General features: G+C 41.7%; 1 protein-coding gene across 1 annotated transcript in view; it reads left to right on the top strand.

Annotated features, from left to right (window-relative positions):
• Positions 1–8,294, top strand: part of SUSD1 (sushi domain containing 1) — a 122,177-nt gene extending 113,883 nt beyond the window's left edge. Inside the window, exons 15-16 of the mRNA XM_040481959.1 lie at positions 7,137–7,230; positions 7,557–8,294. Of these exons, the coding sequence (XP_040337893.1) occupies positions 7,137–7,230; position 7,557 (95 nt within the window). The 3' untranslated portion in view covers positions 7,558–8,294. The remainder of the gene's footprint in view (positions 1–7,136; positions 7,231–7,556) is intronic.
• The last annotated feature ends 13,320 nt before the right edge of the window (positions 8,295–21,614 follow it).

The following is a 21,614-nucleotide window of genomic DNA, read 5'->3' as shown; positions in this document are numbered from 1 at the left end:
ATTGCTGGGTCGTAGGGTAGTTCTGTTTTTAGTTTTTTGAGGAACCTCCATAGTGTTTTCCAGAGTGACTGCACCAGCTTGCATTCCCACCCCTGTCATGGAATTTAAATGAAAGCCACAAGAAATAGCCACGTATTTCAACATTTGGACATTTTGCAGCCAATCCATTCCCTGAGGCTATAAGGATGGGAATAGAGTTCCCACAAAGAAAAAAGGTGCTTTTATCAGAAGAATGGAGATGTGCAGGCCTCCTGGACATAGAAATAGCTTCCAGAATCCACGGCTTTCAGCCCCTGTTTGATATGATTAGCAAACTCAAACTGGGTGGAAGAAATGGCCAAAGAGCTGGCTATAGTCATTCTACTGTGATTAACAGGGAGGATTTTGCTTTGGAAATGTCTACGTGGCTTTTGGTGGTACCTTTTTACCCCCTCTCAACTTAAAAACCAGTGTTGAAAGAGGGTTCAAACCTTTGAAATCAAACTACTGGGAGGCTCTGGAGATAATAGAAAACCCAGTGTAATATTGAAATTCTGAAGGCAATTCTACTCTATATTGTACAAACATTACCTGTACTGTGCACACACCTTTGGCAGTCCCCTTTCGCAAAAATGTTGGAGACTGCCATCTCACAAAATAATTTGCAGGATCCAGATTAGTCCTGAACTTGTTCCAGTTCATTTGCCGAGCAACGGCCCCATTCTTGCCTTTGCCCAGTGACAAATTATGCTACTTACCTGACGCAGATTGCTCCTAAAAGGGCTTTGTGATTAGCAGGGAACCAGCAGTTGGTTTGATGGGAAATGGGGAGGCCTGGGCTTCCTTGCTTGAGCCTTGCTACTAATCAGCTGAGGGCCTTTGCAATTATATTTAACTTGGCAGGTTCTCAGCTGCCTCTTACCACAATCTTTCTGATCCCTTCCAGCCACAAAGTACTGAGTCTGTGATTTCCTGAGTCACAAAGCAAAGTCATTTGATATATGGGAGATGATCACACACTGTAATCACAGAACACTCTTCAGTCATAGGCATGAAACCCCTGAGTCATTAGTGACCCTTTCCCTTTCAGCCACATTTTACGCCTAGGGTGTGCTGGTCTTATTTCTGGATTCGTCCCCTTATGCATAGGCCTTTATTATCTGTAGCACAGACAGTGGGCAAAGCCTCCTTTCTCCTCTTCCATCATGGTGTTCATAGTTTCCTTCTTTTTAAAAAAAAATTTTTTTTTAATGTTTATTTTTGAGAGAGAGAGAGAGAGAGAGAGTCGGGGAGGAGCGAGAGAGAAGGAGACACAGAATCCGAAGCAGGCTCTAGGCTCTGAGCTGTCAGCACAGAGCCCGAAGCAGGTCTTGAACTTCCGGACCATGAGATCATGACCTGAGCCGAAGTCAGACACTTAACTGATTGAGACACCCAGGGTTTCCTTCTTCACTCCAGCCTACATGCCTGACTCATCTGTCCAAACTGTGGCTCTGATTTTCCTATTTCCCCTGATGGTTCTTCCATGGTTCTCCATTACATTTTAGACTGGTTTCTAAGGCCTCACTTGGACACCAGCATGCCCTTCTAGTTGCATCTCTCCTTCTCCATTCAAAATGATGTGCTAGCTCTTCTCTGGTTACGGCCCTTGCTTATTTTCCTCAGTGTCTTTGCTCATACAGTTACTTGCTTATTTCCACCTGGATTGCCCTATAACCTTCCTGTAATCTTTGCTCACGAGTTTGTTACAATCCCACCTATTCATCAAGATTAAAATCAAATGCTGTCTCCTCCCTGAAGCTTCTTAAAATTTACTCAACAGGCAGGAACGCCCTCTCTCTCTCTCCCTTCTTCCCTCTTCCTCTCCCTCTCCTTAGCCATTCTGCCATACTTTAGAGAAACTGGTGCACTTGTCCTTTCATACTAGATTTCATACCCTGAGGGAACACGTTTGAAGAGTGGAGCAGTGCCTGGAACCCATTGGGTTGGATGCTTACTGGTGAGCCAGCCGCATAGTCTGGTGAAAAATGAAGCATAGGAAGTGTAATACTTAAATAAGCCAGGGAAGAGTTACCTTAAGATCTAATCCTAGTGTGTATGTTTATGTTTGTATACGCTACACACATGTACGTATACACACACACACACACACACACACGCACATGCATATTTTAAACCTGCATAATTGTGGTAGGCAGAATTATAATGTGGCCACTGCTGGACACCCACCTTCTCTCATTTACTCATTCAAAGGCTATTCTCAGTGTTGCCGTGAAAGGATTTGAAGATGTAATTAAGATCCCAAATAGATTATCCAGATGGACCTGACCTTCACATGAGCCCTTTCAGTCTGGATCTAGGGGTCAGAAACAGGGGAGATTGGAGATTCAAAGGGAGAGATGGATCTGACATAAGGGTTTCTCCTGCCGTCTTTGAAGATGGAGGGAACCACATGGCAGGAATGTGGGTGGCCCATAGGAGCTGAGCCGCCAATGGTTGATAGCCAGTAAGAATATGGGGACCTCAGTCCTGCAGCTGCAAGGAATTTGGAAGCAGGTTCTTCCCCAGAGGCTCCAGAGGGAAAGGCAGACCACCTGACACATTGATTTCAGCCTTGGAAGACGCTGAGCAGAGGACCCAGTCACAATGTGCCTGAGCTTCTGGCCTACAGAAGTGCGAGCTAATGAATGGGGGCCAGCTGCTAAGTTTATGGTAATTTGGAAGCTGCAGTAGAAAATGAATTTTTTTTTTATTAAAAAAAAAATTTTTTTTTAACGTTTATTTATTTTTGAGACAGAGAGAGACAGAGCATGAACAGGGGAGGGGCAGAGAGAGGGAGACACAGAATCTGAAACAGGCTCCAGGCTCTGAGCGGTCAGCACAGAGCCCGATGCGGGGCTTGAACTCACGGACCGTGAGATCATGACCTGAGCCGAAGTCGGATGCTTAACCGACCAAGCCACCCAGGCGCCCCGAAAATGAATTTTTAAAAAGTTGCTGATTCATCAGGTGTTACTTATCTCTAAAGTAATCTTCTACTTTGATCTCCTTCGCCGTCTGCTCCTCTGCAGGGAATTCAAGTGAGGAGACCCTAGAATAGCAGACAGGAATTTCACATGCCAAATAGAAGTCATGGTGCTAATTATTTGTAACTTTTGGAGAACAGAATTATTGCTTTCAGGAAATGGCCCTGCTTGTGTAAATTCATGAAAAAAAATGTCCACATCCATAGGCAGTTTTCAAGCTGTCCCAGAGCCTGAGAGTAGGCACAGGGTCTTTCTAACTTGCTCCTCAGCACCTGTGATATTTGCATTAGTGCAAGAGTTGAAGATAAGCCCAGAGAAGGCCTGTCATTCCTCCTGAACACTGTACCTCCTCAGGGAGCCACTCTGAAGAGAATGGTGGAGTTTAGCCTAATGGATTTACTCTGTCAAGGTTGAGTCACTGCACATCTGTGATATAACACATGACTCACTCACTTCAGTTTCTGATAGAATATTCTACAAGTGATTCAGAAGAAAAATAAGCATGATTTTATAGCATGAAACCGTGGAAGGGAGGGTAACCAGAGGATGGCAGAACTTTAAAAAATGTAATACAAATTGGTCAGCCGTAAATGTTCTCAGTGAGGAATTAACGGCGGGAAGTCCCTAAAGAAATCTTGTGTGGCTACACTGTGAACACTTTGGATTGGATGGACTCAGATTTTCACAGACTACATGCACAAAGGAGACCAAGAGATGCATACCAGCAAGAACCATGCCTGGAGCCAGAACCCAAGTCATGTTATGCAGAACAAAAAAGATGATTGTCCAATACTTCTGTGTAGGGTAAGGAGTAGTTGGGCAGGCATGTGGCTTAGGGTAAATGATGTCCTGCTGGTGGATGGTCAAGAGAAAGTCAGGTTCATACACTCCCACTTTGCTTCTGTCCTGTTGGTTTGTGAGGGGACATTTCAAAGCAAGAGAAGAGCTAACTGCTTCACATAAAGTCTTCTGACCTGGATGAAGCACAGTCTATAATGCAGGTTCATACAGTTTTCACATGAGCCAGTGGACCACTGCAAGCGGTCTTTGAGAAATGGTGAAGAGAAAGCAGGCTGGAGATGAGCAAAGAACATGGAACTTTGTAGAAGGAAGATAGGCTTTGCAAAGTGTAGTCCATGATAACTTGAAGTCAAGGCCAGGCAAAATCTTTTAAGAGGTGGCTTTGTGGTAGGAGCCACAGTAGTTCCCAGCAGTTAGCATTATGGTTTCTGCATTAGTAAATAATGCTTAGAAAATTCTCATCTGCTTTAGATAAATATTTTAGGTAGGCATTCACTTACATTTTGTTCTAATTTTTTTAGGTTGCTATTTGAGCCTTTAACCTGTCCGGGTTTTATTTTGGCATATATAGTATAAGCTCAAATGGTCAAAATCCTTTTATTTTAAATGGCCACCCAATTTTCTCAACACTAGTTATGAGTGATGTGTCATTTCCCCTAATGATTTGAAACAGTAACAAAACAATAATTAACAATAGCTAACATTTGCCAGTTGCTTACTGCGTGCCAGGCACAGTGCCAGCATGACTTACCTCATCTGTTTCTCACAATAACCCAATGAGGTGGGCACGGTTATTATCATTCCCATGTTACTCGATCATCCCTCAGTGGGGAAACTGAGGCACAGAATGGCTAAGCAACTTGTCCAGAGTCCACAGTTACAGACTTGGACAACTCGACTTCAGTTTTTAAGCTCTGAAATTTATTTGGTATACGTGGGTTTATTTCTAGGCTGTTATGTTCCAGTATATTCATTCCTATGCTGATACCGCACTGTTTATCACTAATAATGTGAGTCACTCTCCTAGTTTTTTTTTTTTCTTTTTTTCACCACTAATTTCTAGTGTAACCACATCCTTCCATTTTGTAGTATGGCCTCTTAAAATGCCAAGACATTTTTTTTTTCTTTCCCCTGAATATTAAAGGTAGCCAAACAGCATAAGCCATGTTTTTTTTCCAGAAAGTCTCCTGAAAACACTTTCTGAGGTAATGGATTTTGCAGAGCTTTTTAGCAAGAAGTGTAGTCCATGGCTGCTTTTGCTGGTGCCAGCTACCCTATTAGAGAACAGAACCCAACTGCTCCCAGCCTGGTTGGAGAGATCTGAGCAGGTGCCAGTCAACATAGCTTTCTGCAACAGTGGGAAGATTTTGAAGCTGTGCTGTCCAATATGGTAGCAACTAGCCACGTGTGGCTACTGGGCACTTGAAATGTGTACTTGAAATTGAGCACTTGAAATGGTATGACGGAGAAACTGAACTTTTAATTTAATGGAAACTAGTGTAGATTTAAATAGCCACATTGTGTCCAGTGGCTGCTGTAGCGCAAATTAAGTAATGAAAAAGTTACGTAGCAGGAACTCTTCTCAGATGTGCCTCTTTCACTGCCAAGGAAGAGAGTCATCTATGTTTGAGGGTCTCAAGTCCAGGGGCTACTAATTTTCCTCTCAAGCCCCTCCTTACTTAACAGAGCTTTGCTTTTGCTGTTTTCAACTCTTCCAAGGCAGTGCTGGATGACCCAAGGGGCAGACTAAGCATGTGCCTGGGGCATTGGTAACAGGAGGGTACAGAAATATGAAATATTTGGATGTTCCGGCAGTAAAAACCATGGCAAATTATTTGGTAAAATTTGGACTTAGTTGTGCTTCCTTACATTTATTCCATGGCTTGATGGCATTTTTCTTTTTCTTTTTTTACGTTTTATTTATTTTGAGAGAGAGTGCGTGCAAGTGGGGGAGGGACAGAGAGAGAAGGAGAGAGAGAATCCCAAGCAGGCTTTGTGCTGTCAGCGCAGAACCCAATGTGGGGCTCAGTCCCACAAACCATGAGATCATGACCTGAGCCGAAATCAAGAGTCAGGTGCTTAACCGACTGAGCTACCCAGGTGCCTCGGTATTTTTCTTTCTAATTCTATGCATGCAGGGTCATCCCCCAAGATCTTTTCGATGTCTGGTGGCACCATTGCACAGTTGGTCTTTTATACTGCTACAGTCCGAGACCCCATCATCCTCAGCCTGTGCAGGAAAGGACAGGGCCTACACGAGGGGGAACATGACCTTCTCTGCTGTAGACCATGTAGATTCAGATCTGCACTGGGAAAGCATGGTGTTATGGTTAAAAGCAAAGATGCTAGAACCAGACAGCTTGGGTTTGGATCTGGCTCTGTTGTTTATTAGCTAGGTCACCTTGGGCAAGTTGTTGAACCACTCCGTGCCTCCATTCCTCATCTGTAAAACGGGAATAATAATAATAATAATAGTGTCCCATGTACTATTATTACGCTGGGCACTATTATTGCAATACACTATTATTATAGTCCTCACTGGGTAGTTAGGAGAAGTAATTAGAACAGTGTTTGGCCTATAGTAAATGCTAAATAAGTTGTTTGCAAATGAAAATGAGCCCTTCAGTGTAGAACACGATGCTCTGATTCAGTCACTTGGCCCAAATGTGCAACTCAAATGTGGGTGTCTTTTGGTTTATAACAAAGCATCCCCCTGGGGTTGACATATGATACCCCCCAAAGAGAACATATACACATCCTCCAAAGAGGTTTTACATCAATTTTCTTACTTTATCCTCATGGCAACCTGCTGAGCAGAGCAGGGAGGTGCTGTCCTTGTAGGTGTGCAGGGAAAAAGACAGATGACTCTATCCGGCAGGGAGGATTTGTTTGCTGTGTTTGACCACTGGACCTACCTATCATTTTTGGAGCAAAAATCCAAACGATGTCAGAATGACTTCTTTCTTCCTCAGTGCAAACGAAAACTGCCTATAAAAACTTTCAGGCATAATTGGTTGAGAGAGGACCAATACAAGCAACACGGTCTGCTGTATTTGTATTCACAACAAGATGAGCTTTTTTATCCCTTGTAACTTGAATGTGGCCTGGTTTTCTATTTCCTCTTCAGAAATCCCTTGGAAGTGTATTTTCCTTAGGCCCTACACCCTCCAGGCCAACTCAGGGGACACAGAGGCACTCTGAGCATTCTTGGGATGGTTTAGTAAATGGGGCCAAGCTCTGGGTTAAAATGGAGTGAGCACAGGTGCACCTGTGCCTCCTGGGAGGGCCACGATTCCTGCTGTGGGCTCAGCATGTGGTTTTGTTCCGCAGATTCGTCATTCATGCTGCAGCAGATGGTGGGCGTTGGGCTGGGCTCCGTGGCTGTTGTGATTATTCTCGCATTCCTGTCCTTCTCAGCCGTGTGGTATGTGAGACTGTCATTTTTGAGAAATGAGTGGAATGGCGGAAGGATGGGGTTGGAGTCATGAGAACAGCTGGGATTGAGGAGAACCAAAGGGGATGTGGGCAGAGGTTGTCCTGGGCTCAGCACTCAGCAGGTGAAAGGCACGAGTAGTCTACACCTTCGGGCAGGGAGGGAGATGCGCTTCTGGTGCAGAAAAAGAGCAGGGTTGGTGATGGCTGTGCTGATTTCCCATGCTGCTTCCCATGAGGGTACGTGAGCTGCACGTAGAGATACACCAAGGGAAAACCAGAGTGTGTCAATGGACTCTTTTCCTCCTCCACATCTAGATTGCAGACGGGCACTACCTGTGGAGGATGCACGGTGCTGAGGCAGATGTTATGGCTGTTTCTCAGGTGCCTGCCTAGACAGAGGCCCCATGTGGCTTCCACCCAGGTGTGTATGGGTCCGCAACTTTTTCCATTCCCAGCTTGGTCCCGTTTCTGGATTCAGGATGGTGAATACCTCCGTGGAATTCCCCAAAAGGAGGAAACTCAGGAATTGCTGATGTCTTCTCTGCTTGCTACACAATCAGTTCTGTGTGTGAACGTGAGACCCTTGATATACAATATAATATTGACCGCAGGCTAAAGATCATGTGGGCTGGACCCTTGTCTTCCTCTGAGTGATACCTGAGAGTCAGCTCTTCTGGACATTGAATACAAGAGAGTCTCTGCATCTTCCTTTATGGCATCTCTGAATTAATTTGGAATCCATCCTTTTACAATGAGCGATGAGGGGGACTTAAGTTTGGGCTAGAATTTGCCTTTATGAAGGAGGTCATTCAAAAGGATAGAGCTCATTGACAGTAGGCAAACTCATCAAACATTTTAGAAGCAACCCTTTTCTTACAATCGATCGACATGCTAATAGTATACTAACCCGGCCTGACTCCAGTCAGTTCCCTGCAATGTGTGTTAGGCAGTGTCGCTTTGATACAGATCCATTGGTTTACAGGTAATCAAAAGCCACAAGTTTTCATTCCAATAAAAATATTCTGTTAATTTAGTCAGTTCTTCTCTTCCACACCAAAGTTTATAGCAGCCTTGTCTACCTTTTTTATTACTCTCTGATATAAATGACCTCTGCCTTCCTTTAGTAACAATGGGTTGAAACATTATAAAGCCCATGGCCAGAATCCATGTGTTCATAGGGAAGGGGGAAGAATGTGAGTGATGTGTAATCTTCCCCTTTACCTACAACCTCAATAACTATGACTGTTCCTTTATCATGAATCATGACACATTAAATGCAAGCAGCCGTGGGCCCACCGTCAACTTGCTGAATTTACAGACGGAATGTACTAGATTTGGCTTTTAAACTCTGAATCAGTGTTCTTTAACTTTCTTCTCTAACTGGTGGTGTAATTCCAAGGCTCAGTAAGAAATGAATGGAGAAGACAGAGGCGTGTGGCTTTCCTGAGTAACAATGGTATTATCCCTTTTCTCCCTGTTCTAGGCCTGGAGAATAAAAAGCAAGGGGGAGGAAACCAGGAGACAGTTATATTGTATAACCTCAGGGCAAGGTGCATATGAACGTGGCCCTGGAACTGTGCAGTGTTGCAGTCCTGAGAAAAGGGACAGTCTTTCTGATAGGATGGACTTGTGTGTCCTCTCTCCATGAGCTTCCTGGGTGTTAGTGAGGGTCAGATCTGTGTGGTCTGAGCTTGAGTATTGCAGATGAGGAAACAGTAGGAACAGTAAACTGTCTATGAAGTTGCCCTGGGAGATCCAGGTCCAAGTATATCCCCTCAATTAGGAAGAGTCAGAGAGAGGGAAGCAATATCCTGACACCTGGATGTTCAGTGCCGGCTTAGGCAGTATTAGGAATAGTTGTCTTTTGTCCTCTGAGGTACTACCTTGGACTACAACCGCAGATGAGTGTTTAGAAACTTTCCTGCTCTCATCTTAGGTGATTTATAGAGTAGAGCTCTCAAAAGACTAATACAAATACCTTTCTACTTTTAATCTTTATGTGCAACTATTCAAACTCATACTATTTTCACAGCTCTTGAATGAAATTTGGAATCCTTACAAATTATTGTGGTTACTAGGGTAGGGTCTCTGATGAATAAGGTTTTTCCTAAAGTCTCCTCTATCCAAAGAGAGAATCTGAATTAATTATTATTGTTGTTGTTGTTTTACTGGTTCTGTAAACACCATATGTTTCTGTAGCCCCCTTAATTTCCAGCTCTAAAATTAACTGCCAAAGAAGTTACTGTGGTCCACATGGGAACTTGGCAAAATTGTCGTTGAAAGCAAGAAATCCCACCTGCTCAGTATCAAAAGTTTCTGGGTAAAATAACTGACTAAATATTAAGTAAAATGTTCGGTAAACTGTACTTCTGAGTACATAACACAGTTGTTCAGTAGTATTACTGAACAGAAGCAGGTGCTGAAGTTTGCAGAAAGGATGTATATCTTTCTGCAGTTCTTTTCTAACAGTTTCCTCATAAACATGGCGGTGGGCAGCTTGAGGTTCTCTAAATTCACCCGGGAGCTTTACTACATTACTGTTCTTTTTTTTTTTTTTTTTCCCCCCCCAACGGGTTTGGTGGTTAAGGGGGGGAGGGCATCTCAGGAGAGCAATAGTGGGTCTTCCCGGGAGAATGCAGGGTCTGTCTGCCCAAGGGCTGCCCAGGCAGCACTTGGAGTCGCTTTGGAGTGCCTCTAAATAAAGCCAGGTCCAAGCTGAGGATGGAGGCAGGATCTCCCCCTATTGACTGTCATGGGGAAGCGTGTAGAGGTGAGCACTGAGACCCAGTTGTGAGCTCCCTTCTAGGTTAGGAATCAAAATTAGAGGTTGACCAGATAGGAGCAGATTGTTCCCTGGCTGATTTGTGTGTCTGCATGCCTGAGGTTTTTGTTTATCTCCACTGGAGTTTTTGTTTATACACATTCTTCTATTCCATCCTCATAACAGTCGTGTGTGGTGGGAAGGTTAGGGGTTACCGTTTTTCCCACTTTAGAATGGAGAAATGGGTTCAGACAGGTATGTGACCTGAGTTGTGGGGCCGAGTCATCTGATGCAAGTCTAGTCCTCATTCCTGGGATTTGACTGGCCTTGAGCTCACCTTTGGACATCCTTTTGGTTTTGGGGAGAGTCAGGCCTTTGTGTTTCTCTCTCCATATATGTATTTTAACCATTGACCTTTCTACTGTAGCCGATCTTCTTTTATCTGTCTTTTCAGTAAAAGGTATCTCCCCCCGAGATCTCTTCTACAAGGAGCCACAAACCACCAAAGAGTTGGAGGTTAATTAGGGGAAATAGGTAATAGTTTGTCTCTGACTCAAGACCTGAAACTGTAGCTGGGCACTTAATCCAAGACCAGAGCAAAAGTGATTATCTTGCAATTCCACATTAGTTTGGGATCAAGTTAATATTTAAAGTGATGCTAAAGGAAGTAAAAAGGTGTTCCCATTTTATTGCTGATCTCACATTTGGAGTTTCTAAACCTTCTATTTTTCCATTCTATTCATCTAAGAGAAAACCAATGTTAGTAGTAGTCAATCAATTAGTGCTTTAGGGGCCTTTTGCCTGCATGACTGTTGTTGCTGAACTGAAGTGCTGCATTTTGGAGAGGAAAGAGGATGGGGCTTTCTTTGTGCCTAAGTTTGTGGACAGGTGATACATTGAAGCAAATCAATTAAAAAAGCAGTGTTCTTATTGTTTGAGAGAGAGAAGGAGAATAAATGAATCATTTTGGTGATGTGTGTGTGTATGCGTGTGTATCCATATCCATACATTTTTTGGTGCAGCCCATTTTTTGGGTTACAAAAATGGGGTCAAACTACATGTGTAGTTTTGTAAACTGCTTCTTTCATTTCTGGGCACATTTTTTAAATGCAGTCAATGGTGACCGCATTAGAATTTTGTGCCATATTTTATTTAGCCAATACTCTTTTGTGCATTATGTATTTAGGATGTTTCCAGATGTTTACTATTCTTATACAAATTGTATAATTGTGTGAAATTGAAAATGATATATGTTTTACGTTTACTACGTATTGTCAGAGGCATCTTAGCAGAAAGTTTATACCAGTTTACAATCTCACCAGTAGAAAGCCTCAGCACCACTGGGCACTGTTGATATCTTTCATCTTGATTAATCTGATGGGTGAAAAATGATGTTTCCATGCTTTATTTGCATATCTTTATTTTTGCATGTTTATTGGTCATTTGTAATTCTGTCTGGGTGAATTGCCTTTTTTCTCGGTACTTGGTTTGTCTTTTATTGATATGAAAAGCTCTTTGTATCATAGTAATTTTTATTCCTGGCTGTCATATATTTTATAAACAAATTTTCTAGCTTATCATTGCCCCCTTTTTTTTTTTAATTTTTTTTTCAACGTTTATTTGTTTTTGGGACAGAGAGAGACATTGCATGAACGGGGGAGGGGCAGAGAGAGAGGGAGACACAGAATCGGAAACAGGCTCCAGGCTCCGAGCCATCAGCCCAGAGCCTGACGCGGGGCTCGAACTCACGGACCGCGAGATCGTGACCTGGCTGAAGTCGGACGCTTAACCGACTGCGCCACCCAGGCGCCCCTATCATTCCCCCTTTTGACCCTGATTGTGTCATATCTTGCCACACAAAACCTTAAAATTTAGGTAGTCAGATTTATCCATTTTTTCCTTATATATTGTATCTTTGGTGCCATGCTTGAGGGACCTTCCAATCTCAAGGTAATAAATATAATTCAGCAGTTTTAAAAAACATTTAAATCTAGGGGCGCCTGGGTGGCTCAGTCGGTTAAGCGGCCGACTTCCGCTCAGGTCATGATCTCGCGGTCCGTGAGTTCGAGCGCCGCGTCGGGCTCAGTGCTGACAGCTCAGAGCCTGGAGCCTGCTTCAGCTTCCGTGTCTCCCTCTCTCTCTGCCCCTCCCCAGCTCATGCTCTGTCTCTCTCTGTCTCAAAAACAAATAAACGTTAAAAAAAAAAATAAAAACATTTAAATCTTTAATCCATCTGAAGTTTATTTTAGTATACAGAGTGAGGTTCGGGACAGAGGGGATCTTTTTTTTTTTTTTTTTCTTTAAATTAAGCTGTTAAATGGTTTTAGCCAGTTGTCCTATTAATATTCATTGACTTTTTTCCCCTAGTGGTTTGAATTATATACTGAATTAGATACCAAAGTCTATTTCTGAATGTTCTCCTTTGTTCTGCTGATCTATTTCTGTGCCAATACCACCTGTTCTAACTTTAAAATAGGATTTTTAGTACCAAGTAAAATTAAGTTACCACTCTTTCTGTTAATTCTCAGATTATTCTCAGATCTTATTATATATTTATTCATGTATACATATTTATTATACATAAACTAAGGAACTATTTGGTCATATTCCCCCCAAAATCTTAATATTTTTTTTGGTTGGAGTGGGGGGCATGTGGTCAATAAAGAGTGCTCTTATCTCACAACATGGAATGTGTCTCCATTTAATTTTGTGTGTGTCCCTCTCTAGAGTATTCTAGTTTTCAGTTTACAAGGTAGCTTATGCTTATTTTGTGTTATGTATATCTAGGTATTTTCTATTTTGTTATCCTGGCCTCTTAAGTCACGGCCTCAGCTCCTGCCCCTGAACGTGTATCCCATGGCCTCTCACTGCTGGTGTTCCTGGAGATGTCCTGCCCTGGAAGTCTGTCCTTTTTTGGGAGAAGTCACACCAAGGTGTCTCCCCCAACATAATTACTTTCCCAGGTATCCACTGGACTCATGGGATCCTTCCATGCCAAATGGAGGACCGCCTGTTCTCACAGGTCACTCCAGCCACACAAGTTTCCTTATTCATTTGACCCTTTGTCCTCACATTAGTGGAAGTGTAGCTTGTTCCCAGTGTGGATCCCCCTTTTTTGTCCTATTGCTGCCCTGACAACCTCAGCTTCTTGACCCTTGAGTTTCTTATCCTTGGAATCCGCTACCAGGCCAGCGTGTCTTTCAAAGGTTTACGGGACGCAAGTCAGAAACTCTGAGTGTGGGGTCCCCTTGAAGCTTCTCTTTCCAGGCTGAGGAAAGATCCCCTTGTCATTGTGGTGGGGGATTGAAAATTCTTGGGACACCAATGGCTTTCTCCAAGGAATGTCTCTCTTTTGACCTTTTCCATTTAAATCACTTTACATCCTGGATATCAGGTGTCATAAGACTATTTAAAAAACCTCATTTTAGAATGTGGAAGTATTGGCAACCTATTATTTTCAGTTTCTTAGAAATTTGGTCAAAACAAAAAGTCCAATTAGGGGTCAAAGGACATGAAACTATAGCTCACAAAAAAGAAATGCAAATGGCTCTAAAACATTTTTAAAAAAAGATGTTCAACCTCACTTTTAAGAAAAATGCAAATTAGTAAGATATCATTTCTTAGCTATCAATTTGAGGGGAATCCAGAAGTTTAACAACACATTCCACACTCTCTCTCTCTTTTTTTTTTTTTTTTTTTTTTTTTGAGAGAGCGATCATGAATGGGGTAGAGTGGCAGAGGGAGAGAGAGAGAGAATCTTAAGCAGGCTCAATGCCCAGCACAGAGCCCAACACGAGGCTCAATTCCATGACCCTGGGATCATGACCTGAGCAAAAATCAAGAGTCAGATGCTCAACTGACTGAGCCAGGTGCCCCCAAAAAACTTCCTTTTTTTTTTAAATTTTATTTTTTATTTTTTTAAAATTTATATCCAAATTAGTTAGCATATAGTGAAACAATGATTTCAGGAGTAGATTCCTTAATGCCCCTTACCCATTTAGCCCATAACCCCTCCCACAACCCCTCTAGCAACCCTCAGTTTGTTCTCCATATTTATGAGTCTCTTCTATTTTGTCCCCCTCCCTGTTTTTATATTATTTTTGTTTCCCTTCCCTTATGTTCATCTGTTTTGTCTCTTAAAGTCCTCATATGAGTAAAGTCATATGATTTTTGTCTTTCTCTGACTAATTTCACTTAGCATAATACCCTGCAGTTACATCCACGTAGTTGCAAATGGCATGATTTCATTCTTTTTGATTGCCAAGTAATACTCCACCACACACACACACACACACACACACACACACACACACACACACCACATCTTCTTTATCCATTCATCCATCAATGGACATTTGGGCTCTTTCCATACTTTGGCTATTGTTGATAGTGCTGCTATAAACATGGGGGTGCATGTGTCCCTTCAAAACAGCATACCTGTATCCCTTGGATAAATACCTAGTAGTGCAATTGCTGGGTGATAAGGTAGTTCTGTGTTTAATTTTTTGAGGAACCTCCATAGTGCTTTCCAGAGTGGCTACACCAGTTTGAATTCCCACCAGCAGTGCAAAAGAGATTCTCTCTCTCTGCATCCTTGCCAACATCTGTTGTTCCCTGAGTTGTTGATGTTAGCCATTCTGACAGGGGTGAGGTGGTATCTCATTGTGGTTGTGTTTTGTATTTCCTTTATGATGAGTGATGTGGAGCATTTTTTCATGTGTCGGCCATCTGGATGTCTTCTTTGGAGAAGTGTCTATTCATGTCTTTCACCCATGTCTTCACTGGATTATTTGTTTTGTGGGTGTTGAGTTTGATAAGTTCTTTACAGATTTTGGATACTAACCCTTTATCTGAGATGTCATTTGCAAATACCTTCTCCCATTCTATCAGTTGCCTTTTAGTTTTGCTGATTGTTTCCTTTGCTGTGCAGAAGCTTTTTATTTTGATGAGGTCCCAGTAGTTCCATTTTTGCTTTTGTTTCCCTTGCCTCTGGAGACTTGTTGAGTAAGAAGTTGCTGCAGACATGATCAAAGAGGTTTTTGCCTGCTTTCTCCTTGAGGATTTTGATGGCTTCCTGTCTTACATTGAGGTCTTTCATCCATTTTGAGTTTCTTCTTGTGTATGGTGTAAGAAAGTGGCCCAGGTTCATTCTTCTGCATGTCACTGTCCAGTTTTCCCAGCACCATTTGCTGAAGAGACTTTTTATTCCATGGATATTCTTCCCTGCTTTGTGAAAGATTAGTTGGCCATACGTTTGTGGGTCCATTTCTGGGTTCTCTATTCTGTTCCATTGATCTGAGTGTCTGTTCTTGAGTGAGTCTGGGATTGTGATGCCTCCTGCTTTGATTTTCTTTTTGAAGATCGCTTTGGCTATTCGGGGTGTTTCTGCTTCCATGAAAATTTTAGGATTATTTGTTCTAGCTCTGTGAAGAATGCTGGTGTTACTTTGATAGGAATTGCATTGAATATGTAGACTGCTTTGGGTAGTATCAACATTTTAACAATATTTGTTCTTCCTATCCAGGAGCATGGAATCTTTTTCCATTTTTTTTGTGTCTTCTTTAATTTCTTTCATAAGCTCTCTCTAGTCTCCAGTGTATAGATTTCTCACCTCTTTGGTTAGATTTATTCCTAGGTATTTTATGTTTTTTTGTGCAACTGTAAATGGGATCGATTCCTTGATTTCTCTTTCTGTCACTTCATTGTTGGTGTATAGGAATGCAACCGATTTCTGTGCACTGATTTTATATTCTGAGACTGTGCTGAATTCACGAATCGGTTCTAGCAGTTTTTTGGTGGAATCTTTTGGGTTTTCCATATAGAGTATCATGTCATCTGCGAAGAGTGAAAGTTTGACCTCCTCCTGGCCGATTTGGATGCCTTTTATTTCTTTGTGTTGTCTGATTGCAGAGGCTAAGACTTCCAATACTATGCTGAGTAACAGTGGCGAGAGTGGACATCCCTGTCTTGTTACTGACCTTAGGGGGGAAAGCGCTCAGTTTTTCCCCATTGAGGATGATATTAGCATTGGGTCGTTCATATATGGCTTTTATGATCTCAAGGTATGTTCGTTCTACCTCTACTTTCTTGAGGGTTTTTATCAAGAAAAGATGCTGTATTTTGCCAAATGCTTTCTCTGCATCTATTGAGAAGATCATCTGGTTCTTGTCCTTTCTTTTATTGATGTGATGAATCACGTTAATTGATTTGCAGATATTGAACCAGCCCTGCATCCCAGGTATAAATCCCACTTGGTCATGGTGAATAATTTTTTTTTTAATATTTTTTTCAACGTATTTATATATTTTTGGGACAGAGAGAGACAGAGCATGAGCGGGGGAGGGGCAGAGAGAGAGGGAGACACAGAATCGGAAACAGGCTCCAGGCTCCGAGCCATCAGCCCAGAGCCTGACGCGGGGCTCGAACTCACGGACCGCGAGATCGTGACCTGGCTGAAGCCGGACGCTTAACCGACTGCGCCACCCAGGCGCCCCGGTGAATAATTTTTTTAATGTATTGTTGGATCCAGTTGGCTAATATCTTGAGAATTTTTGCATCCATGTTCATCAGGGAAATTGGTCTATAGTTCTCCTTTTTAGTGGGGTCTCTGTCTGGTTTTGGAATCAAGGTAATGCTGGCTTCATAGAAAGAGTTTGGAAGTTTTCCTTCCCTTTCTATTTTTTAGAACATCTTCAAGAGAATAGGTGTTAACTCTTCCTTAAATGTCTGGTAGAATTCCCCTGGAAGGCCATCTGGCCCTGGACTCTTGTTTTTTTGGCAGATTTTTGATTACTAATTTGATTTCCTTACTGGTTATGGGTCTGTTGAAATTTTCTGTTTCTTCCTGTTTCAGTTTTGGTAGTGTATAATGTTTCTAGGAATTTGTCCATTTCTTCCAGATTACCCATTTTATTGGCATATAATTGCTCATAATATTCTCTTATTGTTTTTATTTCTGTTTTGTTGGCTGTGATCTCTCTTCTTTCATTCTTGATTTTATTTATTTGGGTCCTTTCCTTTTTCTTCTTGATCAAATTGGCTAGTGGTTTATCAATTTTGTTAATTCTTTCAAAGACCAGCTTCTGGTTTCATTGATCTGTTCTACTGTTTTTTTGATTTCGATAGCATTAATTTCTGCTCTAATCTTTATTATTTCCTGTCTTCTGCTGGTTTTGGGTTTTATTTGCTGTTCTTTTTCCAGCTCCTTAAGGTGTAAGGTTAGGTTGTGTATCTGAGATCTTTCTTCCTTCTTTAGGAAGGCCTGGATTGCTATATACTTTCCTCTTATGACCGCCTTTGCTGCGTCCCAGAGGCTTTGGGTTGTGGTGTTATCATTTTCATTGACTTCCATATACTTTTTAATTTTCTCTTTAATTGCTTGGTTAGCCCATTCATTCCTTAGTAGGATGTTCTTCAGTCTCCAAGTATTACCTTTCCAAATTTTTTCTTGTTTTTGATTTCGAGTTTCTTAGTGTTATGGCCTGAAAATATGCATGGTATGATCTTGATCTTTTTGTACTTACTTAGGGCTGATTTGTGTCCCGGTATATGGTCTATTCTGGAGAACGTTCCATGTGCACTGGAGAAGAATGTATATTCTGCTGCTTTAGGATGAAATGTTCTGAATATATCTGTTAAGTCCATCTGGTCCAGTGTGTCATTCAAAGCCGTTGTTTCCTCGTCGATTTTTTGATTAGATGATCTGTCCATTGCTGTGAGTGGGGTATTGAAGTCTCCTACTATTATGGTATTACTATCAATCAGTTTCTTTATGTTTGTGATTAATTGATTTATATATTTGGGTGCTTCCACATTTGGTGCATAAATGTTTACAGTTGTTAAGTCTTCTTGGTCTATAGACCCCTTGATTATGATATAACGCCCTTCTGCATCTCTTGATATAGTCTTTATTTTAAAGTCTAAATTGTCTGATATAAGTATGGCTGCTCTGGCTTTCTTTTTATGACCATTAGCATGATAGATGGTTCTCAGTCCCCTTATTTTCAATCTGAAGGTGTCTTTAGGTCTAAAGTGGGTCTCTTTAAACAGCATATAGATGGATCTTGTTTTCTTATCCATTCTGTTACCCTATGTCTTTTGATTGGAGCATTGAGTCCATTGACGTTTGGAGTGAGTACTGAAAGATATGAATTTATTGCCATTTTGATGCTCATTGAGTTGGAGTTTCTGGTGGTGTTCTCTGGTCCTTTCTAATCTTTTGTTGCTTTTGGTATTTATTTATATATATACATATTTTCTTTTCATCTTTTCTCCCCTCAGAGAGTCCCCCTTAAAATTTCTTCCAGGGCTGGTTTAGTGGTCACAAACTCCTTTAATTTTTGTTTGTCTGGGAAACTTTTTATCTCTTCTTCTATTTTGAATGACAGCCTTGCTGGGTAAAGAATTCTTGGCTGCATATTTTTCTGATTCAGCACACTGAATATATCCTGCCACTCCTTTCTGGCCTGCCAAGTTTCTGTGGATAGGTTTGCTGCAAACCTGATATGTCTTCCCTTGTAGGTTAGGGACTTTTTTTCCCTTGCTGCTTTCATGATTCTCTCCTTGCCTGAGTATTTTGTGAATTTGACTATGGTATGCCTTGTTGATGGTCAGTTTTTGTTGAATCTAATGTGGGTCCTCTGTGCTTCCTGGATTTTGATATCTGTGTCTTTCTCCAAGTTAGGGAAGTTTTCTGCTATGATTCGCTCACATAACCCTTCTACCCCTATTTCTCTCTCTTCCTCTTCTGGGACCCCTATGATTCTTATGTTGTTCCTTTTTAATGAGTCACTGATTTCTCTAGTTCTTAAAATTGTGCTCTTTTGCCTTAATCTCCATCTTTTTTTCTGCTTTGTTATTCTCTGTAAGTTTGTCCTCTGTATCACTGATCCTCTGTTCTGCATTGTCCATCCTTGCCACTGCTACATCCATCTGTGATTGCAGCTCAGTTATAAAATTTTTGATTTCATTCTGGCTATTTTTTACTTCTTTTATCTCTGCAGAAAGGGATTCTAATCTATTTTCGACTCCAGCTAGTATTCTTATTATCGTGATTCTAAATTCTGATTCAGACATCTTGCTTGTATCTGTGTTGGTTAAATCCCTGGCTGTCGTCTCTTCATGCTCTTTCTTTTGGGGTGATTTTTGTCATTTTGAAGGGAGAAAGGGAATTAATGAGGTAGAAAAATTGAAATTAAAAAAACATTAAAAAAATATAAAAATTAAACACACACACACAAATCGAATAGATGATGCTAGATCCTAGGTGTGTTTTAGTCTGGGTGTTAAAAGTGGTTTGACAGATTCGAGAGAAAAAAAGGGGGGGGTGGTGGTGGAAGGAAATTGTTTGAGAATTAAAAAAAATGAATACACTGAAGTAGACTAAAATGAGATGATGGGGGGGTAAAATAGGATTTGAAAAAATACATGCAAAAGGAAAGAATATAGTAGAAAAAATTAAAGAAAAATATTTTTAATAAAAATTAAAAATAAATATGAATTTTTTCATTGTCTGTATTTAAGAAAAAAGAAAAGAAACGAAAAAGAGAAGAATAAAAAAAAAGAAAAAAGAAATCGTTTGAAAATTTGAAAAAGTGAATACACTGTAGTAGACTAAAATAAAATGATGGGAGTAAGAATTTGAAAAAATTTACATAAAAGCAAAAATATAGTAATAAAAATTAAAAATATTTTTAAAAGAGATTGGAAATAAAAGTGAAGTTTTTCTCTTTTGCATTCAAGAAAAAGAAATGAAAAAGACAAAAAAAGGAAATTGTTTGAAAATTTGAAAAGGTGAGTACACTGAAGTAGACTATAATAAAATGATGGAAGTAAAGTAGAATTTGAAAAAATTTACACAAAAGTAAAAAATATAGTAATAAAACTTAGATATTTTTAATAAAAATTGGAAATAAAAATGAATTTTTTCTCTTTCTGTATTCAAGAAAAAGAAAAGAATTATAAAAGAGAAAAAGGAAAAAGAAAAAATATATAATAGATGAACCTGCTAACAGATTGAAGTAGGACTGAAATTGCTTTGTTTTCCCCTAGAAGTCAGTCTATGTAGCTCTTTATAGTCCATAAATTAAGCCAGTATGAGGCTTGTGTTCTTGAAGAGCAAAGTTGGCCCAGTTGGGCGGGGCTCGGTGTAACAGCTCCACTCTCCACTAGATGGCGCTGCTAGCCTACTGGGGTGGATTGTTGCAGTGCTCATAGGTGCGTATGCGCATGCGCGGGAGTGGTGAAAATGGCGCCACCCAGTTACCCATTCTGTTCTCCCGGATCAGCAATCGTGTACCAGTCCTCTGTCTTCAGCTCTCCACTCCCCACTTTTTCACTCTCTGTGACCAGGCCCCAGGCAGTACCTTCTCCCAAGTTTTGTCTCAGATGCGGCTGTTTTCCCCGGCCCCTTGCTTCCGAAGGACGGTGGGTTTGACCCGTTCCGCCCCTCTGCAGGAGGGTCTCACTGAGCAATGGCCGAATGAGCAATGGCCAAATGTCGGCTGCAACCAGGAATGCCTGCTGGACCCTGCTGTTGCTGGTGCCCCAAGACTGCAGCCAGGTGCCAGCCCGCCCCAGAAAAAGTTCATGAGACAGTGTAGCAGCAGTGTTTCAGGGATTATGGAAAATCACAACACACATCTGGCACCAGACTTCACCCTCAACGACCTTGCCCTGGTACCAGCGAATGTGGCTGCCTTCCGGGGTCTGCTGGGACCAGGTGGCTTCAACAGTCTCTACCAAATGTCCCTTCCAGCAGTGGAACCGCTTTTCCCCGTGTGGCCTCAGAACCTCCCGGACCCCACTCTGTTCCTGGGGATTCGCCCTTCCCACCAGAGCACCGCCAGGTATCGAGCTGTGGAGTTGCAGCCTTTGTGCTCCCCTTGTTTACAGTCTTAATGGAGTTTAAGCCCTCTCTCCTTTCTCCCTTTTTAGTTTAGTCCCTGCGGCTGTTTCCAATTTTCCACTTTCTCTCCAGCTGCTTTTGGGAACGGGTGCTTTTCCCGTATGCTCCCCGCTCCCCAGTCTCCGTCCTCTCTCCACCTGCAAAAGGGGTTCCTTACCTTTCGTGGCTTCTCGCTCCCCAAGTTCAGCTCTCCGCGCCGCGTACCTGCTGAATTCTGTGGTTCAGGTTGTGCAGATTGTTGTGTTAATCCTCCAATCAGTTTTCTAGGTGTGTAGGATGGTTTAGTGTTGGTCTGGCTGTATTTCATGGATGTGGAACACACAAAAAGCTTCCATGCTATTCTGCCATCTTGGCTCCTCCCCCAACATACTTCCTTTTGAGGCTGTGGGGAAGCAGGCACTCAAACATTGTTAGAGAGGTTATGGAATGGTACAACCTCTATGAAAAGGAAGGGAACCTGGCAATACTTACATTGCCTTTGTCCAGGTGCCTTTATCCTGTAACTCAGAATTCCCACTTCTTGTAGGTTCACTTGCATATGTTGAAAATGACACATGTACAGGGTTACTTGCTGTGACCTAGTTCATAATCACAAGAGCAGAGAAACAACCCATGTGCCTCTCCGGAGGAAATGAACAATGATATCTCCATGTAACACAGTGGAATAACCATGCAGTTGTGGAAAGGGAATGTAGAAGAGCTTTAT

This window comes from Herpailurus yagouaroundi, unplaced genomic scaffold (assembly GCF_014898765.1).
Source record: "Herpailurus yagouaroundi ecotype Mexico unplaced genomic scaffold, PumYag 160, whole genome shotgun sequence".
NCBI classification, from domain to species: Eukaryota; Metazoa; Chordata; class Mammalia; order Carnivora; family Felidae; genus Herpailurus; species Herpailurus yagouaroundi.
Note: the sequence above shows the minus strand (reverse complement) of the source record. Positions and strands in the feature narration are given on the sequence as shown.